Genomic DNA, 19,852 nt, shown 5'->3' on the forward strand with positions numbered 1-19,852 from the left:
GTGTTGAAGATGGTCAGCATCTCGTGCCCTTGGTTTCACTCGCTCCCTGTGTGGCCCTCGTCCCTCTCCCCACGTCTCGTGCCCCATGCGCCCTGAGCAGCTATCGCCAGGAACTTGGCATGTGGGTTTGTTTTTTCTGAATCTGCATGTGCGCAGCCATAAGCATGAGGTCACTTTTTGAATGTGGCCGAAGCTGCATCCTGCTGCGTGTATTGCTATGTGGCTGGCTTTCCTCCCTGTCTTCTGTTCGTGAGTGCTGTTCAGGCTGAATACCGTCCTGTGACATTGGTTTAAAAACATAGACCAGGCGTGGTGGCTCACGCCTGGAATCCCAGCACTTTGGGAGGCTGAGGTGAGAGGATCGCCTGAGCCCGGGAGTTCGAGACCAGTCTGGGCAGCGTAGTGAGACCTGATCTCTACAAAAAGTAAAAAAGTGAGCCGGGCGTGTTGGTGGCACCTGTTGTTGTCCCGGCCACTTGGGAGGCCGAGGTGGGAGGATCACTTGAGCCCAGGAGTTCAAGGCTGTGGTGAGCCGTGATGACACCACCGTCCTCCAGCCTAGTCGACAGAGAGACCCTGTCTCTAAAAAATAAAAAATAAATCAACACATAAACATATGTTCTCTTCCTGAGGGACAGAGCTTGCCCTGGTTGTTCCGTGTTGACTGTGCTGCACACAGGCCCCCCCTTGCTCTGCCCCTCACTGTATTAAGTCTCTTTGGGCCTCAGTTTCTCCATCTCTGAAGGAGGTCGGGGAGGCCAGGCGGGTATCGAGTGAGATGAAGAGGCCCTTGGAGACATTCCAGGAGTCTATAGGTGACTCCAGTCTCTTCTCACCTCTGACAGCCTGGTGGCGGGGGTGGAGTCTGTGCTGGGGATGTGGGTATAGGGCTGAGGTGGGCGGGGATGAGGGTGGGGTTTGGTGACAGGGCGTGGGTGGTCACCCAGCTTTGCCTTTCTCCACAGGGTCCAGAGGACACCGTGAGCCAGCCAGGCCTGGCCGCTGGGCCCGACCGGCCCCCCAGCCCCTACACCCCGCTTCTCCCGGACTCCCCCAGCGGACAGCCCCCCAGCCCCATAGCCTGAGCCTCCAGCTGCCACGTGCCTGTTGCACACCTGCACGCACGCCCTGGCACACGTACACACACGCGTGCAGGCTTGTGCAGACACTCAGGGATGGAGCTGCTGCTGAAGGGACTTGTAGGGAGAGGCTCGTTGACAAGCACTGTTCTGGAACCTTCTCTCCACATGGCCCACAGGCCTGACCACAGGGGCTGTGGGTCCTGCGTCCCCTTCCTTGGGTGAGCCTGGCCTGTCCCGTTCAGCCGTTGGGCCCAGGCTTCCTCCCCTTCAAGGTGAAACACTGCAGTCCCGGTGTGGTGGCTCCCCATGCAGGACGGGCCAGGCTGGGAGTGCCGGCTTCCTGTGCCAAATTCAGCGAGGACTCAGTGCCCAGGCCCTGGCCACAAGCTTTGGCCTTGGTCTACCTGCCAGGCCAGGCAAAGCGCCTTTACACAGGCCTCGGAAAACAATGGGGTGAGCACAAGATGCCCCGTGCAGCTGCCCGAGGGTCTCCGCCCACCCCGGCTGGACTTTGATCTCCCCGAAGTCTTCACAGGCACTGCATCGGGTTGTCTGGTGCCCTTTTCCTCCAGCCTAAACTGACATCATCCTATGGACTGAGCCGGCCAGTCTCTGGCCAAAGTGGCAGCAGGCTGTGCCCCCGAGCTGCCCCCGTGCCCTCACAGGGTCCCTCAGATTATAGGTGCCCAGGCTGAGGTGAAGAGGCCTGGGGGCCCTGCCTTCCGGGCGCTCCTGGACCCTGGGGCAAGCCTGTGATCCTTTTCTACTGGAATAGAAATGAGTTTTATCATCTTTGAAAAATAACTCACTCTTGAAGTAATAAACCTTTAAAAAAATGTGATGCCCGCCTCTGTGACAGCCTTGTTTGCTGAGGTCGTGGGGGTGGGGGCCTCTGGGAGGTTCAGGGCTCTTCTTCTCTTGGTCAATAGCTCCTTTCTGGTGGCTGCCAAGAGCGTCTCTCCCAGGGCCGGGCTGCTGGCTTACCTTCCTGTTGTTTTTAAATTTCAACCTTGTGCAATGTTGAGTTTAATAGAAATACTGCATGAGTACGCCGTTGTTTAGAAGCAGCAGGGTCTGAGTGCCATCCCCCCGTCCGCCCCCAGCCATGCCCACAGCCCCCAGTGCAGACACTTTTGCCACTTTTGCATGGGGCCCCCTGGATGTGTTTCTGTGCATTTATCTACAAATCCTGGTGCCCGTGGGACATGCCCCGTGTTGTTCTAGGCCTTTGCTTTTTGCTTGTTACATAAATGGTGAAGAAGAGAAGTGGGTAAGAGAACAGATTGGAGCCGTCTAAAAATTCTCATCTTAAGTGTAGATCATTGCAAAGGATGGAATTTTCTCCGATTGTCATCATCGTTGATCTCTGAGTATGAGACCATTTCATCAGTATTTAAGTGTGCCTGCTGGGATCTAACTAGGACAGGAGAGGGTATTCACTGCCAAACATTTCAAATAATACACGAACAAGCTCTTTTATGGTCAGAAATGTTATGCCCTTTTCCCCCTTAAACTTGTATTTCATTTCTTCTTCCCTCCTAAAATTGTATCTAAATGATATTTATATTTGATGCTTTTAAACTTTTTATTAATCACTCTTATACTTGCCTGCAACATAAATATATAAGTTGAAGCAAACTTTTTTTTTTTTTTCTTGTGACCATCAAGGGTAAATTTTTTAGGTCTGGGGCTGCCATAACAAAATACCATCAAGGCTGGGCGTGGTGGCACATGCCTGTAATCCCAGCCCTGTGGGAGGCCAAGACTGGAGGATTGCTTGAGGCCAGGAGCTCAAGACTAGTCTGGGTGATATGGTGAGACCCTCATCTCTACAAAGAAATACAAAAATTAGCCAGGCATGGTGGTGGGTGCCTGTGGTCCTAACTACTCAGGAGGCTGAGGTAGGAGGATTGCTGGAAGCCAAGAGGTTGAGGCTGCAGTGAGCTGTGATCGTGCCACTGCACTGCAGCCTGTGAGACAGAGCGAGACACTGTCTCAAAAAGAAAAAATACCATCATTAGGTGGCTTAAACCATTTATTTCTCACAGCTCTGGAGACTGGAAGTCTGAGACCAGGGTACCAGCAGGGTTGGGTTCTGGTGAGGTGTCTCTTCCTGGCTTGCAGATGGCCGCCTTCTCTGTGTCCTCACACGGCCTTTCCTCGGTGTGAAAGGGGGAAGGGAGAGGGAGAGCGAGAGCTCTGTGGTGTCTCTTATAAGGACACTGATGTTATCAGGGCCTCATTTAATTATTTTCTTAGAGGCCCCATCTCCAGACACAGCCACACTGAAGGTTAGGGCTTCAACATAGGAATTTTGGGTCAACATAAACATTTAGCCTATACCATCTGGATTGCCTGTCAACTCTCAGGACACAACTGGTCAAAACTATATCATTATGTTTTATGTTACATATCAAAGAAGCAAAATTTTATTGGAATGCATGTCCTTTTGGTATGCATTTTATATATCTTTTTCATTTACAGATTAGACTTGAGTGTGTGTACAATTCCATGAATTTTGACATGTGGATAGAATCATTACCCTACAATCAAGACACAGAACAATTTCATCATCCCCCAAGACTTCCTCATGCCTTCTCTTTGTTTTTTGTTTGTTTTACAGTGGGCTCCCATTTTTTTTTTTTTTTTTTTTTTTTTGAGATAGAGTCTTGCTCTGTTGCCCAGGCTGGAGTGCAGTGGTTCGATCTTGACTCACTGCAGCCTTCACCTCCCAGGCTCAAGAGAGCATCCTGACTTAGCCTTCCGAGTAGCTGGGACCACTGATGTGTGCCACCACACCTGGCTAATTTTTTTTGTAGAGATGGGGGTCTGGCTGTGTTGCCCAGGCTGGTCTCAAAGTTTTGACTTCAAGCATTACTCCCACCTCAACCTACCAAAGTGCTGGGATTACAGGCGTGAGCCACTGCACCCAGCCTGTGACCTGTGCTGCCTTCCTCCCACTTTGCAGGGAAGTCCCTCGTCCCCATGCTTAGCCCTTGGCCACTAGCTATTTTTACCTTTTCCAGAATGTTCTAAATGGCATCTACCGCCTGTAACCCTCTGAGCCTGGCTTCTTTCACTCAGCACTGTCTCTAGATGCATGCCTATTGTCGTGTGTAGCAATAGTTCATTTCTTTTCGCTGCTGAGCGGAATTCCATGGGGTGCGCACACCAGTGCTTTTCAGCCGTTCACTTATTGAGGGACACGTAGAGTGGTTCCAGCCTTTGGCAATTGTATTAGTTGGTTTTCACGCCACTGATAAAGACATACCCAAGACTGGGTAACTTTTAAAGAAAAAAGGCTTAATGAACTCACAGTTCACATGGCTGCGGAGGCCTCACAATCATGGTGGAAGGCAAAGGAGAAGCAAAGTCATGTCTTACATGGGACCAGACAAGAGAGAATGAGAGCCAAGTGAAAGGGGAACCCCCCGATCAAACCATCGGATCTTGTGAGACTTACGCACCACCAGGAGAACATTATGGGGGAAACCGCCCATATGATTCAGTCATCTCCCACTGGATCCCTCCCACAATATGGGAATTACAGGAACTGCAATTCGAGATGAGATTTGGGCAGGGACGCAGCCAAACCATATCAGCAACTATGAACAAAGCTGCTGTGAACGTTCATGTACAGATTTGTGTGTGAAGGCGTACGTTCATTTCCCTGGGGTGTATACATCGGAGTGGGGCTGCTGAGTTAAACTGGAGCTCTGCGTTTCACTTTTGGGGGACTGCCGGTTTCACAGTCGCTGCACCAGGCTGCATTCCCATCAGCTCTGCGTCCTCACCAGCATCTTGGTGCTTTCAGATTTAAAAAACTTCAGCCCTTCATAGTGGTTTCTCACTGTGGCTTTTATTTGCTTAGAAATACTTCTTGTCCTGAGATGAGTGGGACTTCCTCTCCACCCCCAATTAATTCATGTATCCGTGAATGACTGCAACGTATTGCTAGAATGAAACCATTTTTTACCATCAATTCTTTGTCGCTGCAAGTGCAGAGAAGCCTTGTTTTCTTAAGGAAGTTGCCGGGAATGGAATTCTTATACTCCTTCTGGGTAGCACGTGAATGTCACACAGCGATCTGTCATGGGACGCGATTTTCACTGATCTCCCAGCTGACAGGTCCGTTTGACCTTTCTTCAAATTTGTAGAAAGCAGCAAAGGGGAAACCACCGGCTTGCAGAAGCATTTCTTACCCAATCTTTAGATGGGTTCTCGAAACCCGTGTCCGGGAAGTTCCCTCTGATTGGGGCTGGAGGTCAGAGAGGCTTTGCCCATTGGCTGTAGAGTGGAGGGGTGGGGGGTCTTGTGACCTGCCCAGGGGACTGGCAGGCGAGTGACAAGCTCAGGAGACAGTCCAGGCCCCGAGGATGCTTCCCTTCAAACTCCCCATGTCTGATCCTCTGGGAAGCTGAGCCCAGCTGAGCCCAGCTTTGGTTGTTTGATAGCCACTGTGAGGATTTTGACTTAATCTGCATATGCGACATATCACAGATGCTTTTAACTCTTGCATTCAGGTCTACCTGCTCATAAAACAGAAAAAAAGACAGTCCCCAGAAGGCATTCGGGTTTTTTTTTTTCTTTTCTTTTTTTTTGGAGACAGGGTCTCTCACTTTGTCACCTAGGCTGGCACAATCACTGCTCACTGCAGCCTCGACCTCCCAGGCTCAGGTGATCCTCTCACCTCAGCCTCCCAAGTAGCTGGGATTATAGGCCTGTGCCACTACACCCGGCTAATTTTTTGTATATTTTTGTAGAGATGGGGTTTCGCCATGTTGCCCAGGCTGATCTCCAACTCCCAGGCTCAAGCGATCCGCCCACCTCTGCCTCCCAAAGTGCTGGGATAATAGGCATGAGCCATTGCCCTGGCCCTTAAGTCAGTCTTGTGTTTGTGTGTGGGGTGTGTGTGTGTGTGTGTGTGTGTGTGTGTGTGTGTGTTCCCGAGGGACTTAGCCTTCCCTGTGTCTCATTGGGTGAACACCTTGCTTCTGAGTGAGGTTTGATTTTTTTTGTAGGGTGTGTGTTTGGACACATCCTTGGTCTTAAGCCTAGCCAACGACCTTAGCCAGGGCTCAGGGAGGGAAGCACCGCCTGCCCCACAGCCGGAGGGCTCGGCTTCAGGACACCCGGTTGAGCTTCAGTGTCTCTGACTCTGAGCATCTTTGACTCTGCCAGACTTTCTTCTCATGCCTTCACTTTAGGCCCCAGCCCCCGCCAACGATGGGACTCCACTACTTACCATGTTGATTTAATTTGGCTTACTTTTTTTCTTAAAGAATTTTATTTTAAAAGGAAGGCAGTTGTATCTGTGAAATTATAGGTCCTTTGGGCAAGTAATGTTTTTCCAGTCTCCATTAAAATAAATACCTAACTATTAAGGATGTTCCCCCCGGTACCTCGAAGCAGCCTGCTACCTGCGATCTCTGCACCATCCCATGATTGTGTCCCATGCGCCCTTCTTCCTGCTCGGACTGTGTCGCCCCTGCGTGGCCTTTTCCCCCCTCTCTGCTTCACTCAGTCTTCGCCATCATCAAAGGTGCAATTCCAGCCATGCCCCCTCCTCCAGGAAGCACCCCTCCCCCATCACTCCTGCTTGCTGTTTTTCCCTGTCTCAGGACTCCTGGGGCATTTTGTATCTCAGTTGATACTAGAATGTTCTAGAATACCAGAAGTCCTAATTCCAGTTGCTGTAACCCCAAACTCCAAGGACCTGCAACATAAACTCTGGTACCTGTCCTTGTGCTGGAAACGAATATTCTTAGCCAGGGTGGTTACGCACATTCCTTAGCTCACGCAGACACCCATTCTTTCAACACATATTCATCCAGTGCCCAGTACGCGCTAGGCGAAGGGGGTGCAATTGTGGACCAGATAGAGGCGGCCCTTCCTCTTAAACAACTTTACAATTCTGCCACTCACTAGCTGTGGGACCCTGGACAAGTCATATAGCCTCTCTGGAGACCTAATATTCTCCCCTTTAAAGCAGGTGACTCAGACCTGCTTTGAAGGGCTGTGCCAGGAGAGATGGGTGAAGTGGATAGTGAATGGAGTGGGCCAGGGCGGTGGTCCTCAGCTGAAAACAATGCCTCTCGGGGTCAGCGTGGGGCTCAAGAGGTGGTGGCCCCGTGGGTGGGTCTAGGGCCAGAGACCCTGCGCCGAGCCACGGCCCTGGAGCCATCCTGTCTCACCTGAAGGCTCTGCCAGTCTGGTCCACTGGCCTCCCGGCTCCCACGCGTGTCCCGAGCCGTCCATTCTCCAGGCAGCGGCCCTGAAATGTCAACCTGTCACAAGGGTCATCTTTGCTTGAATCGTGGGTGACTTTTCCCCACCCTGGGGGTACAGTCCCCCCCACTTGTCTCTCCATCCGCTATCCCCTGCAATCTGGCTGCAGCACGCGAGACTTCAGGACGATTCCGAGCTCGGCCACTGGGGGGCGAGCTGTGCACGCAGGTGGTCCAGAGGCTGCTGTCTAGGAGGGGCTGCGGATCACCGGGTTCCTGGAACGGAGTGGATTGATTTTAAACTGGGGAAGTCTATGGTCCACAGCCTGGCTTCGGAAACCCGTGACCCCTAGAAATTGTATTTTACTGTGTGTCTGGGCGTTTTACTCTGGGAAGCATTTCTTCAATAGTCTTCAGATTTTCAAAGGGGACTTAACCCTTTCTCTCTGGGGCCTTGGGAACAAGAGTGACACCCCTACAACAGGGTGACCAGGGTCACACGATGTCTGCTCTTCCTTAGCGTGCTACTCCCTGCTCCCAGTACCTGCGTGCTACTCCCTGCTCTGCTCAAGTTGCTGGGTGGCCTTGGAGCAATTCATAACCTCTCTGAGCCTCCCATGAGATGGGAGTGAAGATTGCTACTGCACGAATCTCTGAGAAGCCCTGTGAGGGTGGAATCAAAATGGACGTGTGAGGGCTGGGCGCGATGGCTCACGCCTATAATCCCAGCACTGTGGGAGGCCAGGGGTTCGAGACCAGCCTGGGCAGCATGGTGAAACACCGTCTCTACTGAAAATACAAAAATTAGCTGGGTGTAATGGCAGGCACCTGTAATCCCAGCTATTCGGGATTGAACCAGGGGGGGAGGTTGAGACTGAGATCATCCCCGTTCACACCTGGTGACAAGTGAATCAATAAAAAAAAAAAAAAGATGTGTGAGCATTCTGTACAGAGCCTGGGACAATTGTGAAAGCTCTCAAATGCTGAGCCTCCAGCAAGCATTTATCAGACACCTACTGTGTGCAGAGAACTTGCTGGGCTCTGAGAGGGAGTCAAGCTCTGAGAAGTCTGTGTCGATTCGTTCATTCCTTCATTCAGCAAACGCTGTTTGGGTGCTCACTGTGTGTCACACACCCTCATATTTATTGCGAATCAGCTTGAGTTAGGTTCCCCAGAAGCAGACACTGAGACCAAGATTCCTGGCCAGGGAGTGTCCCAGGAGGGCAAAGGGGACTCTAGCAGCCCAGGGTCACGGACAGCTCTCAAAGGCAGACCAACAGGTCTTGGGTTTTGGATACAAAAATGCTCCAAAGTCAGGGGTGTGCAAATACAGTAAAAAGAGAATTCATTTGGATCTGCTTAGAACACCAAGGGTACCTGCTTCAGAAATACAGAGGTGACCGGGTGCAGTGGCTCACCCTCGGGAGGCCGAGGTGGGCGGATTACTTGAGGTCAGGAGTTTGAGACCAGCCTGGGCAACATAGTGAAACCCCGTCTCTACTAAAAATACAAAAATTAGCCAGGTGTGGTGGCACACGCCTATAATCCCAGCTGTGGGAGGCTGAGCCACAAGAATCGCTTGAACCCGGAGGCAGAGGTTGCAGTGAGCCGAGATCTCACCACTGCATTCTAGCCTGGGAGACAGAGCGAGACTCCATCTCAAAAAAAAAAAAAAGAAAAGAAAAACAACAACAACAACAAAGTTGGACAAAGCTGGAAAGCTCCCTGCCCTCACAAACGTGCCTTCTAGTGGGAGACAGCTGGGGAGTAAATGCATGAGTAAGGTCACTCTGGGAAGCAGCGATGCCAGGACAGAAAGAAGATCAGGGGGTGCGCCGGAGAAGAGGTGCTGGGCAGGGGGGTTACTTAGATGAGAGTGCATTTCCGGAAGTTTCCTCTGAGAAGTGCCTATTCCTGAAGGCTTCATGGGAATCTGGAGAAGAGTGCTCCAGGAACCGGGAAGTGCATGTGCAAAGGGCCTGGGGTAGCAACACGCAGAACAGAAACAGCGTGCTGTGGCTGGAGCCCAGAGGGTGGGACTGAGTAGGAGAAACGCAAACTGCTTTTCCTCCTCTGTTCACCCCACAATAATCAACACAGAAGACTTCTGTGACCAAATATGGGGGGCTCCCCCCATGGCAGATCAAATGAACACCTAATTCTGCAGCACATGCCAGCTGGGGGCCCTCTGATTCAACTCAGTTCTGCCACTGTCTACCTGGAGGCAGTGTCAGACCCCACAGGTCGAGGGTTCAGACCCCAGGGCGGCCCCTCACTCCCGATGCCCCTCTCAAGCCCTGGGTTTCGTCACCTGTGCTTCTGACAGACCAGCTGTAAATTGGGGTTCCCACGACCCTGTCTTTGGGTTCAATTAATTTGCTAGAACAGCTCACAGGGCTCAGGGAAGCACTGAGCTTATTTATTATAAAGGGTGTTACAAGGATACAGATGAAGAGATGCTAGGGAGAGGCATGGGGGAGGGGGACAGGGGAGGGGCACGGTGAAGGGGCGTGGAGCTGCCATGCTCTCCAGGGCACCGCCCTCCAGGAGCCTTCCCATGCTCAAAAACTCTGTCCTCTTGAGTTTTTATGGAGGCTTCATTAGGTGAGCATAATTTTTAAAATTATATCATTTTAAATTTTTAAATTTTAAATTTTTGTGGGTTCATAGTAAGTGTATACATTTGTGGGGTGCATGAGATGTGTTGACATAGGCATGCAATGTGACATAATCACATCATGGGAAGGGCGTATCCACCCCTTCAAGCGTTTAGCCTTTGTGTTACAAACAATCCAATTACACTCCTTCAGTTGTTTAAAAATATACAATCAGTTATTCTTGACTATAGTCACCCTGTTGTGTGATCAAATAGTCGTATTTGATCATTCTTTCTCTATATATTCATTCTTTCTCTCTATATGTGTTTTTTGTATACATGGGCGTGATTGATTAAACCACAGGCAATTGGTGATCAGTTTGACCTTCAGCCTCTCTCCCCTCACTGCTGGAGGTTGGGGATGGGGCTGAAAGTCCCAGCCCTGTAGCGCTGACTTGGTTTTTCCTGAGACCAGCCCCCATCCTGACGCTGCCTAGGGACTGCTGGCCACCAGTGAGTCGTTGGCAAACAAAAGGACATCACTTTGCAGATTCCAAGGATTTTAAGGCAGAAGACCAAATAAATATTTTACACTATCACAGTGGGAGGGGGTTGGAGGGAGATGGAGGTGGAGAGCTGGGGGGCCTCGCAGTTAGGATTTTTAGTTCGGTGGGAAACCACTGGAGATTTTTCCATCGGGGAGGGCTGCGTTTGCTGTTTCTGCTGTGGGAGAGGCTGCGGGGGCAGGCGTGGACGCTGGAGGTCCGGATGGAGGCAGTGGCCCGCCTCCTGGTGACAGGTGGTGGTGGTGGTGGCCTGGGCCAGGGCAGAGCAGTGGATGAAGAGCGGACAGATGCGGGTGTATTTTTAGGGGCTGGAGCTCATAGAACATGATGCTAAACTGGACGTGGGAAGCGAGGGGTGAGGAGGCGTCCAGTGAGACTCTCAACTGTCTGAGCCTGATGGCCAGGGGGAGGGAGGGGCCGCTTTTTGTTAGTTTTCATTTGTTTTTGTTTGTTTGTTTGTTGTTTGTTTTCTTTTTTGAGATAGAGTTTCACTCTGTCGCCCAGGCTGGAGTGCAGTGATGCGATCTCGGCTCACTGCAACCTCCGCCCGGGTTCAAGCGATTCTCCTGCCTCAGCCTCACAAGTAGCTGGGATTACAGGCGCCCGCCACCATGCATGGCTAATTTTTGTATTTTTAGTAGAGACGGGATTTCACCATGTTGGCCAGGCTGGTCTCGAACTCCTTGTGATCTGCCCGCCTCGGCCTCTCAAAGTGTTGGGATTACAGGCGTGAGCCACCGCGCCCGGCCATTTTCATTTGTCTTTGAGACAGGGTCTCTGTCACCCAGGCTGGAGTGCAGTGGTGCGAACATAGCTCACTGCAGCCTCAACCTCCTGGGCTCAAGTGATCCTCCTGCCTCAGCCTCCCGAGTAGCTGAGTCTACAGGCACATGCCAGGACACCTGGCTAATTTTTAAATTTTTGTTTGTTTGTTTGTTTTAGAAAGAGGGTCACACTATGTTGCCCAGGGTGGTTTTGAACTCCTGGCCTCAAGCGATCGGCCCACCTCGGCCTCCCAAAGTGCTGAGATTACAAGTGTGAGCCAGAGCCAGGTGTCACTAACTGATGAGGGAGGCAAGAAGGTGGGGCTGGGAGCACATACAGCCCCCATACCCCAGTGCAAACCTGGGCTTACCACAGCATGGATTGAATGGCTGTGAACTCCCTGTGAGGACTACGGAGGGAGGAGTCAAGGACCCTGAGGTTCTTATGTCACTCACACCGGATCCATCCCCTATCCTAATCCACCCACTTCCAGAGTGTCTGGAATGTGAGACCAGAGAGAGAAAGCACCACCAGGAATCCCAACATAGCAACAGCATCAGTAGCAGCAACCCCTTTGAATGCTCAAAACACATGTTTTATGGAGCTATTCAGTGGCCTGTACAGCAGGGAGTCTTGGGGGGACCATTTCACAGATGGGAAGACGGAGGCTGAGGGGTGGGGCTATATTTGCAAGGTGGATCTTTTTTTGTGTGAGCATTTGGTCGCGCTGTCTCCCTCTTTAGACTTTTCGCTGCTGAAGGCAGGCACCGAGTTCTGTGGCGTTCATGGTTCATGGGCATGCATGCAAATCAGTCTTTGCTGAGTTAGTGAATAAATGATCTGGGGTGTAGCGAGGCTGGGTATGTGGTTGCGGGAGGGGAGTTCTGCAGACCTGCCCAGGGCCTGCCAGAGGCCGCACGTGCGGATTGTGGCCGCCAGGGGGCGCTGTGGGTCCAGCCTTGCTGGGCGGCCCCTGATTCAGATGTAGAGGCCCCAGCAGCCCGGGTCTCTCTGGCGGTCCCAGGGGCTGGGAAACGTCTGTTGTTTGAGGCTCTGGACATAGCAAAGATAAAAAACGAAAAACTGATGAACTAGGGCTGCAAGAACTATGTTCTCTTGTATGTTTACATGTAAAAATTTAACAGCTTCCATACATGAAATAGTCATGTAATATATTTTTGTGAAGTTACAGGGCTTGCAAAATTCTTAATGAACCATGTCCAGAGAGGGCAGGATTTAGAAAGGGGAAATTATCACAGTTCTTTTAATCTTGGTGGTGTGGGGCTTTAGGACAGTACATTCAAGATCTTCTCCAAAATCTGATTTGTGGTGTTCTTGTGAACTCAAGAGTCCAGGCCAAATGGCTGGCTGTGGTCTTCCAGGGATGGTCAATCCTGATCCAAACCTCAGATGCCCAGAAGATATAAAATCTCAACACTGGGCCAGGCGCAGTGGCTCACACCCCTAATCCCGGCACTTTGGGAGGCCGGGGTGGGCGGATCACCTGAGGCCAGGGGTTCAAGACCAGCCTGGCCAACATGGTGAAACCTCGTCTCTACTAAAAATATAAAAATTAGCTGGGCATGGTGGTGAGCACCTGTAATCCCAGATACTGGGGAGGCTGAGGCAGGAGAATCACTGGAACCTGGGAGGTGGAGGTTGCAGTGAGCTGAGATTGTGCCACTGCCCTCCAGCCTGGGCGACAGAGTGAGACTCTGTCTCAAAAAAAAGAAAAGAAAAAAAAAAGAACACCTCAATGCCGGCCACTCCCAGCCCAGTCAGGCAAGCTCAGCTCTGGCATCCTGGCTTGCTCTCCTGGGACAGACTGTTGCTAGCATTCATTGAATCTTTCTGAGTGCCATGCACTATTTTAAACCCTTGGCATATGCTCACTTAGTTTTCATCATAACCCAGGTGAGTGCTGTTATCATCATCATCTTCATTTTACAGATGAGGAAACTGAGGCACAGAGAGGTGGAGTCATTGTCCAGGTCTTATGGCTGGAAAGGGTCAGAGTCTGGATATGAATATTGGCCACTGGATGGGGGGCATGCATGCTTATCAGCTACTCTGCATACCTCCTCACTGACTGGGAACCAGAGCTTCCTGTGGATGCTGGCTGAGGCATCCCACTTTATCTTATCCCTTATCGCAAGTGAAATTGAACTTGGGAACCCAGCTTCAAGAAACATCATTTCCAAGCAAAGGCAATGAATGCACACAGGTCCTGGCTCTGGAGCTTCTGAGGAGCCTGGGAGAGAAAAGGAGGTTGCAAGGCTCATTTCCCCCAAATCCAATCCCAGCTCCATCTAGAAAGAGGCCCCGCATTCCAAGCATGTGTCCAATCACTCCAGAAGAGCCCCTGGCAGGGGAGCATCCAGGCTCATTCCAGAGAGGTCGAGAATGGGAGGGGAAGAAGAGGAGTAAGAATAAACATGTCTAAAAATAGTGCTTGGATCTCCGAAACCCACAACAAAACAGGAAAGAGAGGGCAGGAGAACTGGGAGGGAGAAGCCTGGAGGTTTGGCTGAGGGAAGAATAAGGTGCACTGCCCTGGTGGGGGCTGTTTCTCTGACTTTCCTCTCTGAAGTCTTGGGAGCTAGGCTGGATGGAGAGTCTGAGGGTGAAGGCCAGATATCTCTGGAGTCATGAGTGTCTCCAGATTCCACAACACGTTTGCCATGAAGCCTTAGCCCTAGCAAACTTGATAGCATTTAGAAGTCTTCGGCTGAGGCAGAGGGAGGCTTTTAAGAGGGAGCTTTTTTTTTTCTTCCCCTCTTTCAGGAACAGATGTTTGAGCAACATTGGCCATGATGCACATGTTTCCGCAAACCAGACCTCACTTACCTCCTCAGCTTCCATTGCAAAATGGGACTTCCACTCCCCTGGGAAAACATCTCTGCAGATGGATCGGAACAACTTGGCGTGGAAGGTATTAAGCCTGAGGCTTGTGGTCGGGCCTGCAGTGGTTTCTCAGAACTATGCAACACCCTTCTGGTCTCTGGGATTTTCCCTCTGCTTCTATGACCAGCCTCATCTATTCTTTTCTGGGCCACAGGAATTTCTTCCATTTCAGGGAACAGGGACTCTGAGATTAAACACTGGCATCTCTGGTCATACACTGTGGTGTGCTTGGCCCTGTGGTCTCTCTGTCTGTGGCAGTAACAGCTGTTCGAGGGAAGGACATAGTTTCCTTCATGATGTCAGCCTTGGAGATTAGGCAGATGGCAGGGTTTGGAAGCTAGAGCTATGTGCTGAAGAAGATTGGATTCACCGTGTCCCTCAGGCAAGTCACTTTGACCCCTCTGTGCCTGTGTCCACTTATGTCCAACAGGAATTCTAATTCCTGCCCCATCAATTTCAGATTCTCATGAGGGTCATCAAGAAAAACATTTTATGCACTTTCAGTTGAAAATAGTTTGGGAAGATTTTCAAATGTGTCATAAAGTACTCTTGGACCCTAACATCCATGACCCGGTTTAGCTAAGTATTTACAAGGTCTAGTGGAGCTGAGCTGTAATACCACACATCACCAGCAGGTGCCACTGTCAAATACATCATGAGCGTTCTTGCACAGGGGAGTAGCGTGGTTATCGTACGTTGTGTAAAACTAGTTTTTTTAAAATGGAAGGATGCATGTGGATCAGTGGAGGCAAGTTCAAATGCTTACAGAACTGGGAAGGCAGTGTAAATAGGCTCAACAGGCCAGGTGCTTGTTCATGAGTGGTAGGGTAGTTTGTGTGGCTGGCTAGAGGGTAAAGGCATGCCCTGCCCACAAGCATGGCTAGAGATCAAGGGGGTGGGTGTGGGAACAGCTGATGGCTTACCTCCCCAAAGTGGCACCTGTTCATCACTTTTAAGGGTACACTCTTGGCACCATTATTATTATTATTATTTTGAGAAAGAGTCTCATTCTGTCACCCAGGCTGGAGTGTAGTGGTGTGAGCTCGGCTCACTGCAACCTCTGCCTCCCAGGTTCAAGCTATTCTTCTTGTGCCTCAGCCTCCCGAGTAGCTAGGATTACTGGTGTGTACCACCACACCTGGCTAATTTTTTGTATTTTTAGTAGAGATGGGGTTTCACCATTTTGGCCAGGCTGGTCTCGAACTCCTGGCCTCAATTAATCCATCCACCTTGGCCTCCCAAAGTGTTGGGATTACAGGTGTGAGCCACTACGCCCAGCCAACACCATTATTGTTAAGACCATGATGAAAACATGTTAAAGTGTGAAAGTGAGGCTGTTAGACCTGTGGTTAAAGAGACTGGCATTTCGTGTGTTGGGTTCTGGGGTAATGACACCCCCTCCCTCTGCACTCCGGCCCAGGCTGCCTTCCTGTGATTGCAGAACAGATTCCTGCCTCAAGGGAATGCAGACCAATGTTGCCAGATTGTCTTTTTTTTTTACAAGAGAATGTGGTTTTTTTAAAATGTGAAATCTCCTGAGTTTTAATTATTGGCAACAAATTCCAGTTATAATACTATATGGGCCAGCCAAGTGCAGTGGCTCATGCTTGTAATCCCAACGCTTTGGGAGGCTTTGGCAGGTGAATTGCTTGAGCCCAGGGGTTCGAGACCAGCCTGGGCAACATGGCGAAACTCTGTCTCTATAAAAAATACAAAAATTAGCAGGGCGTGGTGGTACACACCTGTGGTCCCAGCTACTTGGGAGGCTGAGGCCGGAGGTTGGCTTGAGTCCAGGAGGTCGAGGCTGCAGTGAGCTGAGATTGCGCCAGTGCGCTCCAGCCTGGGCAACAAAGCAAGACCATGTCTCAAGAAAAAAAAATACCATATGGGCCAAATGAAACATGTCTTGGCCAGGACTCAGTCTGTCAGTTTTGAGGTGGTATTTGCCTCTGCCTTTTAGGTGTGTAACTTGAGTCTAAACGTCTGTGGCTATCCACCTCTTTTTGGAGGTGTGTGGGTGGCTATACCTCATCAGCCTGATTCACTGAATGTGGTGTTTTTTGCATGAGCGGGGCTAAACAGATCCTACTGAGGGCTTTGAATGATAACAGCTAAGACATTAGCTTCTAGAGTCAGAGAGAACTGGGACGGAATCCTGGGTCTATGATTCACTAGCTGTGTGACTTTGAGAAAGTCACTTAACCTCTCTGAGCCTCAACTTCCTCATCAGTAAAGATGAGGATAATAAAAACACCACTGTGGTGGCCATGAGTTCTAACTGTTACCTTCTGGGCACACGGGGGGATAGCATTTCCGGGCCTGCCTGTGGATGAGGGGGTGGGGTGTGTGACTCGTTTTGGCTGATGAGCTGAAAATGAAGAATCACTCAGCTCACTTCTTGGGCTGCAGCATTTAGTTGCTGGTGCAAGAAACTTCAGAGTTCTTTCCTTCCACCGTGGTGACAGGCAAAATGTCTGAGGCATTGGTGGATGTATCGCCTTGAATCCCAGAATGAGGACTACACGGAGCAGAGCCCAAGCTGGCTTCTGCAGCATGAGCAAGAGGCAGACTTTTGTTATTTCAAGCTATGGAGATCCAGGGGATTGTTTGTTACTGCAGCATGACCTAGACCTCCCTGACTGACACACCTTCTGCGTGGGCAGGGAGGAGTCGATGAAATGATGCATTGAATGGGCTTAGCATAGTGCCTGGCTCATAGCAAGTACTCAGTAAATGGCAGCTTCCTCTTCATTCATTCAGCAGATGTTTATGGAACACATGCTCCTGGCCAGACTCGGTTCTAGGCACTGGGGATAGAGGATTGAACAGAACAGACCCAAATCTCTGCTGTCATAGAAATCCCTTCTGGTGACAGAGTAGCTATTCTCTGCCCTCAGCTGCAAGCCCGAGGAAAAAGGAGCCTTTCCCTTTGCTCTGGGGCCACAGTGCCTTGAAAGGCAGATCTGCAGATACCACTGGTGGCAGACAGACGAGGGTGTGGGGAGCCCCTCCCTTTGGAGAAGGCAGCAGACAGACTGTGAGGACTATGGGGTTTCAGACCAGGTCAACCCAGGCTGCCCACAGTGACGTCAGTGATGGCACCGGGCCAGCACAGACTGCTTGGGGAGTGGGTTGAAAAGAGTTGGTACAAGACACACATGCACGAAGCTGGGGGAGGAAGTCGCCACACATCTCTGAACACCTAAAGGTGTAACATTTTCCAGCCAAGCTCTCCACTCTTTGATGCAACAGCCAGGGCTGTGGTTAAAATAGACATTGGGAATTTCTGAAAGGGCGCTCACATTTTCCAAGTGCCTTTTATGTGCTTGGTGCTTGCCTTCTGTTGCATCTTTCCCTCCATACACAAATTCTTCAAGGAGGAGTTCTCTCCATGTTACAGATGAGGACACTGAGGCTCAGAGAGGCTGAATGAGCTGTTGAAAGCTGCACAGTGAGGTCATGAGGCTGCTGGGATCCCAACCCGGGTCTCCCCCAGAGCTTGTGAGTGTCCCCTTGGCTGAGGTCTCATGGCATTCTTGAGAACCAGGGGAAAATATACACAAAATACTGGAGGCGTCCTGAGCCCCCTTCCCTTCCAGAGACCATCCCCCAACCCACTGGGGCCATCTTTTATTCTTCTTTCTGGTTTGAATGACTTTTTTTTAAAAATTTTTTTGAGATGGAGTCTTGCTCTGTCACCCAGGCTGGAGTGTGGTGGTGCGATCTTGGCTCACTGCAACCTCTGCCTCCCAGGTTCAAGTGATTCTCCTGCCTCAGCCTCCCAAGAAGCTGGTATTATAGGCACGTGCCACCATGCCCAGCTAATTTTTGTATTTTTAGTAGAGACGGAGTTTCACCATGTTGGCCAGGCTGGTCTTGAACTCCTGATCTCAAGTGAAGGTTTGGATGATTTTTGCCTGGTTGAAGACCTACTGTGTGCTGGGCCCTGCTATGCATTCTACCTGAGTTCCCTCGCTTCACGCTTGCAGTGGCCCACAGAGGTGATTGCCAGCCTTACCCCATTATATGGATCAGGCAGCTGATGCACAGAGAGGGTCAGCCACTTGCATGGGTCACACAGCCAGGAGGGCTCGATGTGGACTTGAACCTGGGGAGCTGGGCTTCAGTCTGTGCTCCGTGGCTCCTGCTGCTTCTTGCAAGCATACGCTGGTGCCCTTCCCCTTCCTGGCGCCTGTGCGGTGCTTGTCCTGCTGCTGGTTATTCTCCCAGAGGCCCCTGTGGTGCCCGCTCCACACTCTCTATGGGGAAGGGGACCCTGTGGACTCCATACGCCTCTGGCGTCAGGCTGGGTGGGAAGCAGAGAGGCTGGAGCATTCAGCCCCTAGAGCCCTCCCTGCTTCCTGGGGTCTGGCTGTGGCTGGTGCCCAGTGACCATGACCATGGGGCCAGCTCTGTCCTCTTCCCACATCTCAGCCCCTGCTGGGAGGCCCTTCTATGGCTCCCTCTCTCCCCTGCCTGCAGATGAAATTCCTTTCCCCACCTCTTCCTGGCTGTGGGGGCAGCAGCTCCCCACCGTTCTGGCCCCTGAGCCCCAGCACCTCCCTGACCTTCCTGCCTGTGTGGTCGGTAGTTCCCCTCATGATAGCCTCGAACCGTCGGACTTGCGTTCTCTCCCTGCTGGAGGAGCTGTGTGAGTCCAGCCCATCCCTGCAGCAGCCTCCAGGGTGGGCTTATCAGCCTCACTTACAGGTGAGGAAGCAAAGGCCCAGAGAATTCAGGTTGTTCACCCAAGGTGACCAGCCTGTGAGCCCAGGCTGCCGTCTGACTCCAAGGCTGAATCCCTCGGTTGCCCTCACCACCATGGCGCCTGGGCACATGGTCTTCCCGGAGCCTTGGTTTCCTCATCTGTGAAATGAAGAAGAAGAACCTCCTCAAAGCACTGATGGGAAGATGTTTCCCCTTCTTGGCCTTTAACGGAGCCGGGGCCGGCCCCCTCACTTCCTCCCTTCCCCTGCCCATCTGGAAAGCATAGATTGTCTCCCATCCCTCTAGTAGCGATCCTCAGATGTTAAAGCCTCATATTTAATATTTACACATCTTCTTCCAAAGCTGACAGCTATCTGGTATTTCTAGACTTTTCTTAACCACGTCAAGGCACCTAACATTCTCCAAATACCCATCAACCACTTGCCTGTGTGGCTGTTTGGACCAGGGTCACTCAGCCTCTGCTCTGCTGGCGCTGGGGCTGTGGGGCTGCCCTGTGTGCTCTAGGGTGTTTATCAGCATCCTTGGCCCGCAAGGTGCCAGGGCCACCCCAACTCCCAGTTGTGACAACTCAAAGTGTCTACAGACATTGCCAGCTGTGCCCTGGGGGGCAGAATTGCCCAGGGTGGAGAAGCCCTGGCCTGGAGGTTTTGTTTTTACTGGTCTGTGTTTGGAGCCACAATGATTTTTAAAGCACAAATTCACTTGCCCCTTCTTGTCCCCAGAAGTGTCAGGTTCCCATAAATGTTAGTGCTGACTTTTGGTTGTACTGTGGGTCTTTCTCTTGCTTTCTCTCTTTCTCTCTCTCTTTAAGTAGAGATGATAGAGTCTTGCTATGTTGCCCAGGCTGGTCTCGAACTCCTGGTCTCAAGAGATCCTCCCATCTTGGCCTTCCAAAGTGTTGGGATTATAGACGTGAGCCACCGTGCCTGTCCTCTGCTGAGTCCCTAAAAGCCATGTCTGCTGTTCCACACAGGATGTCCTTGT

The 19,852-nt window shown here is 51.2% G+C and overlaps 1 protein-coding gene across 5 annotated transcripts in view; it reads left to right on the forward strand.

The window, feature by feature from the left end:
- The window catches only part of SCARB1 (scavenger receptor class B member 1), a 121,752-nt gene extending 119,032 nt beyond the window's left edge, over positions 1 to 2,720 (forward strand). For 3 of the 5 annotated variants that reach the window (XM_058424925.1, XM_032168308.2, XM_032168304.2), the window contains one exon: positions 966 to 1,106. Coding sequence is in view for 2 of the 5 variants with exons in the window: in XM_032168305.2 (XP_032024196.1) it covers positions 966 to 1,085 (120 nt within the window). In the remaining 3 variants the exon portion in view is untranslated. Of the gene's footprint in view, positions 1 to 965 lie in introns of all 5 variants that reach the window. The other 2 variants (XM_032168305.2, XM_058424926.1) reach the window with 2 other exon arrangements.
- The last annotated feature ends 17,132 nt before the right edge of the window (positions 2,721 to 19,852 follow it).

The sequence above is a fragment of the Hylobates moloch genome, unplaced genomic scaffold (assembly GCF_009828535.3).
Source record: "Hylobates moloch isolate HMO894 unplaced genomic scaffold, HMol_V3 SCAFFOLD_12, whole genome shotgun sequence".
NCBI lineage: Eukaryota > Metazoa > Chordata > Mammalia > Primates > Hylobatidae > Hylobates > Hylobates moloch.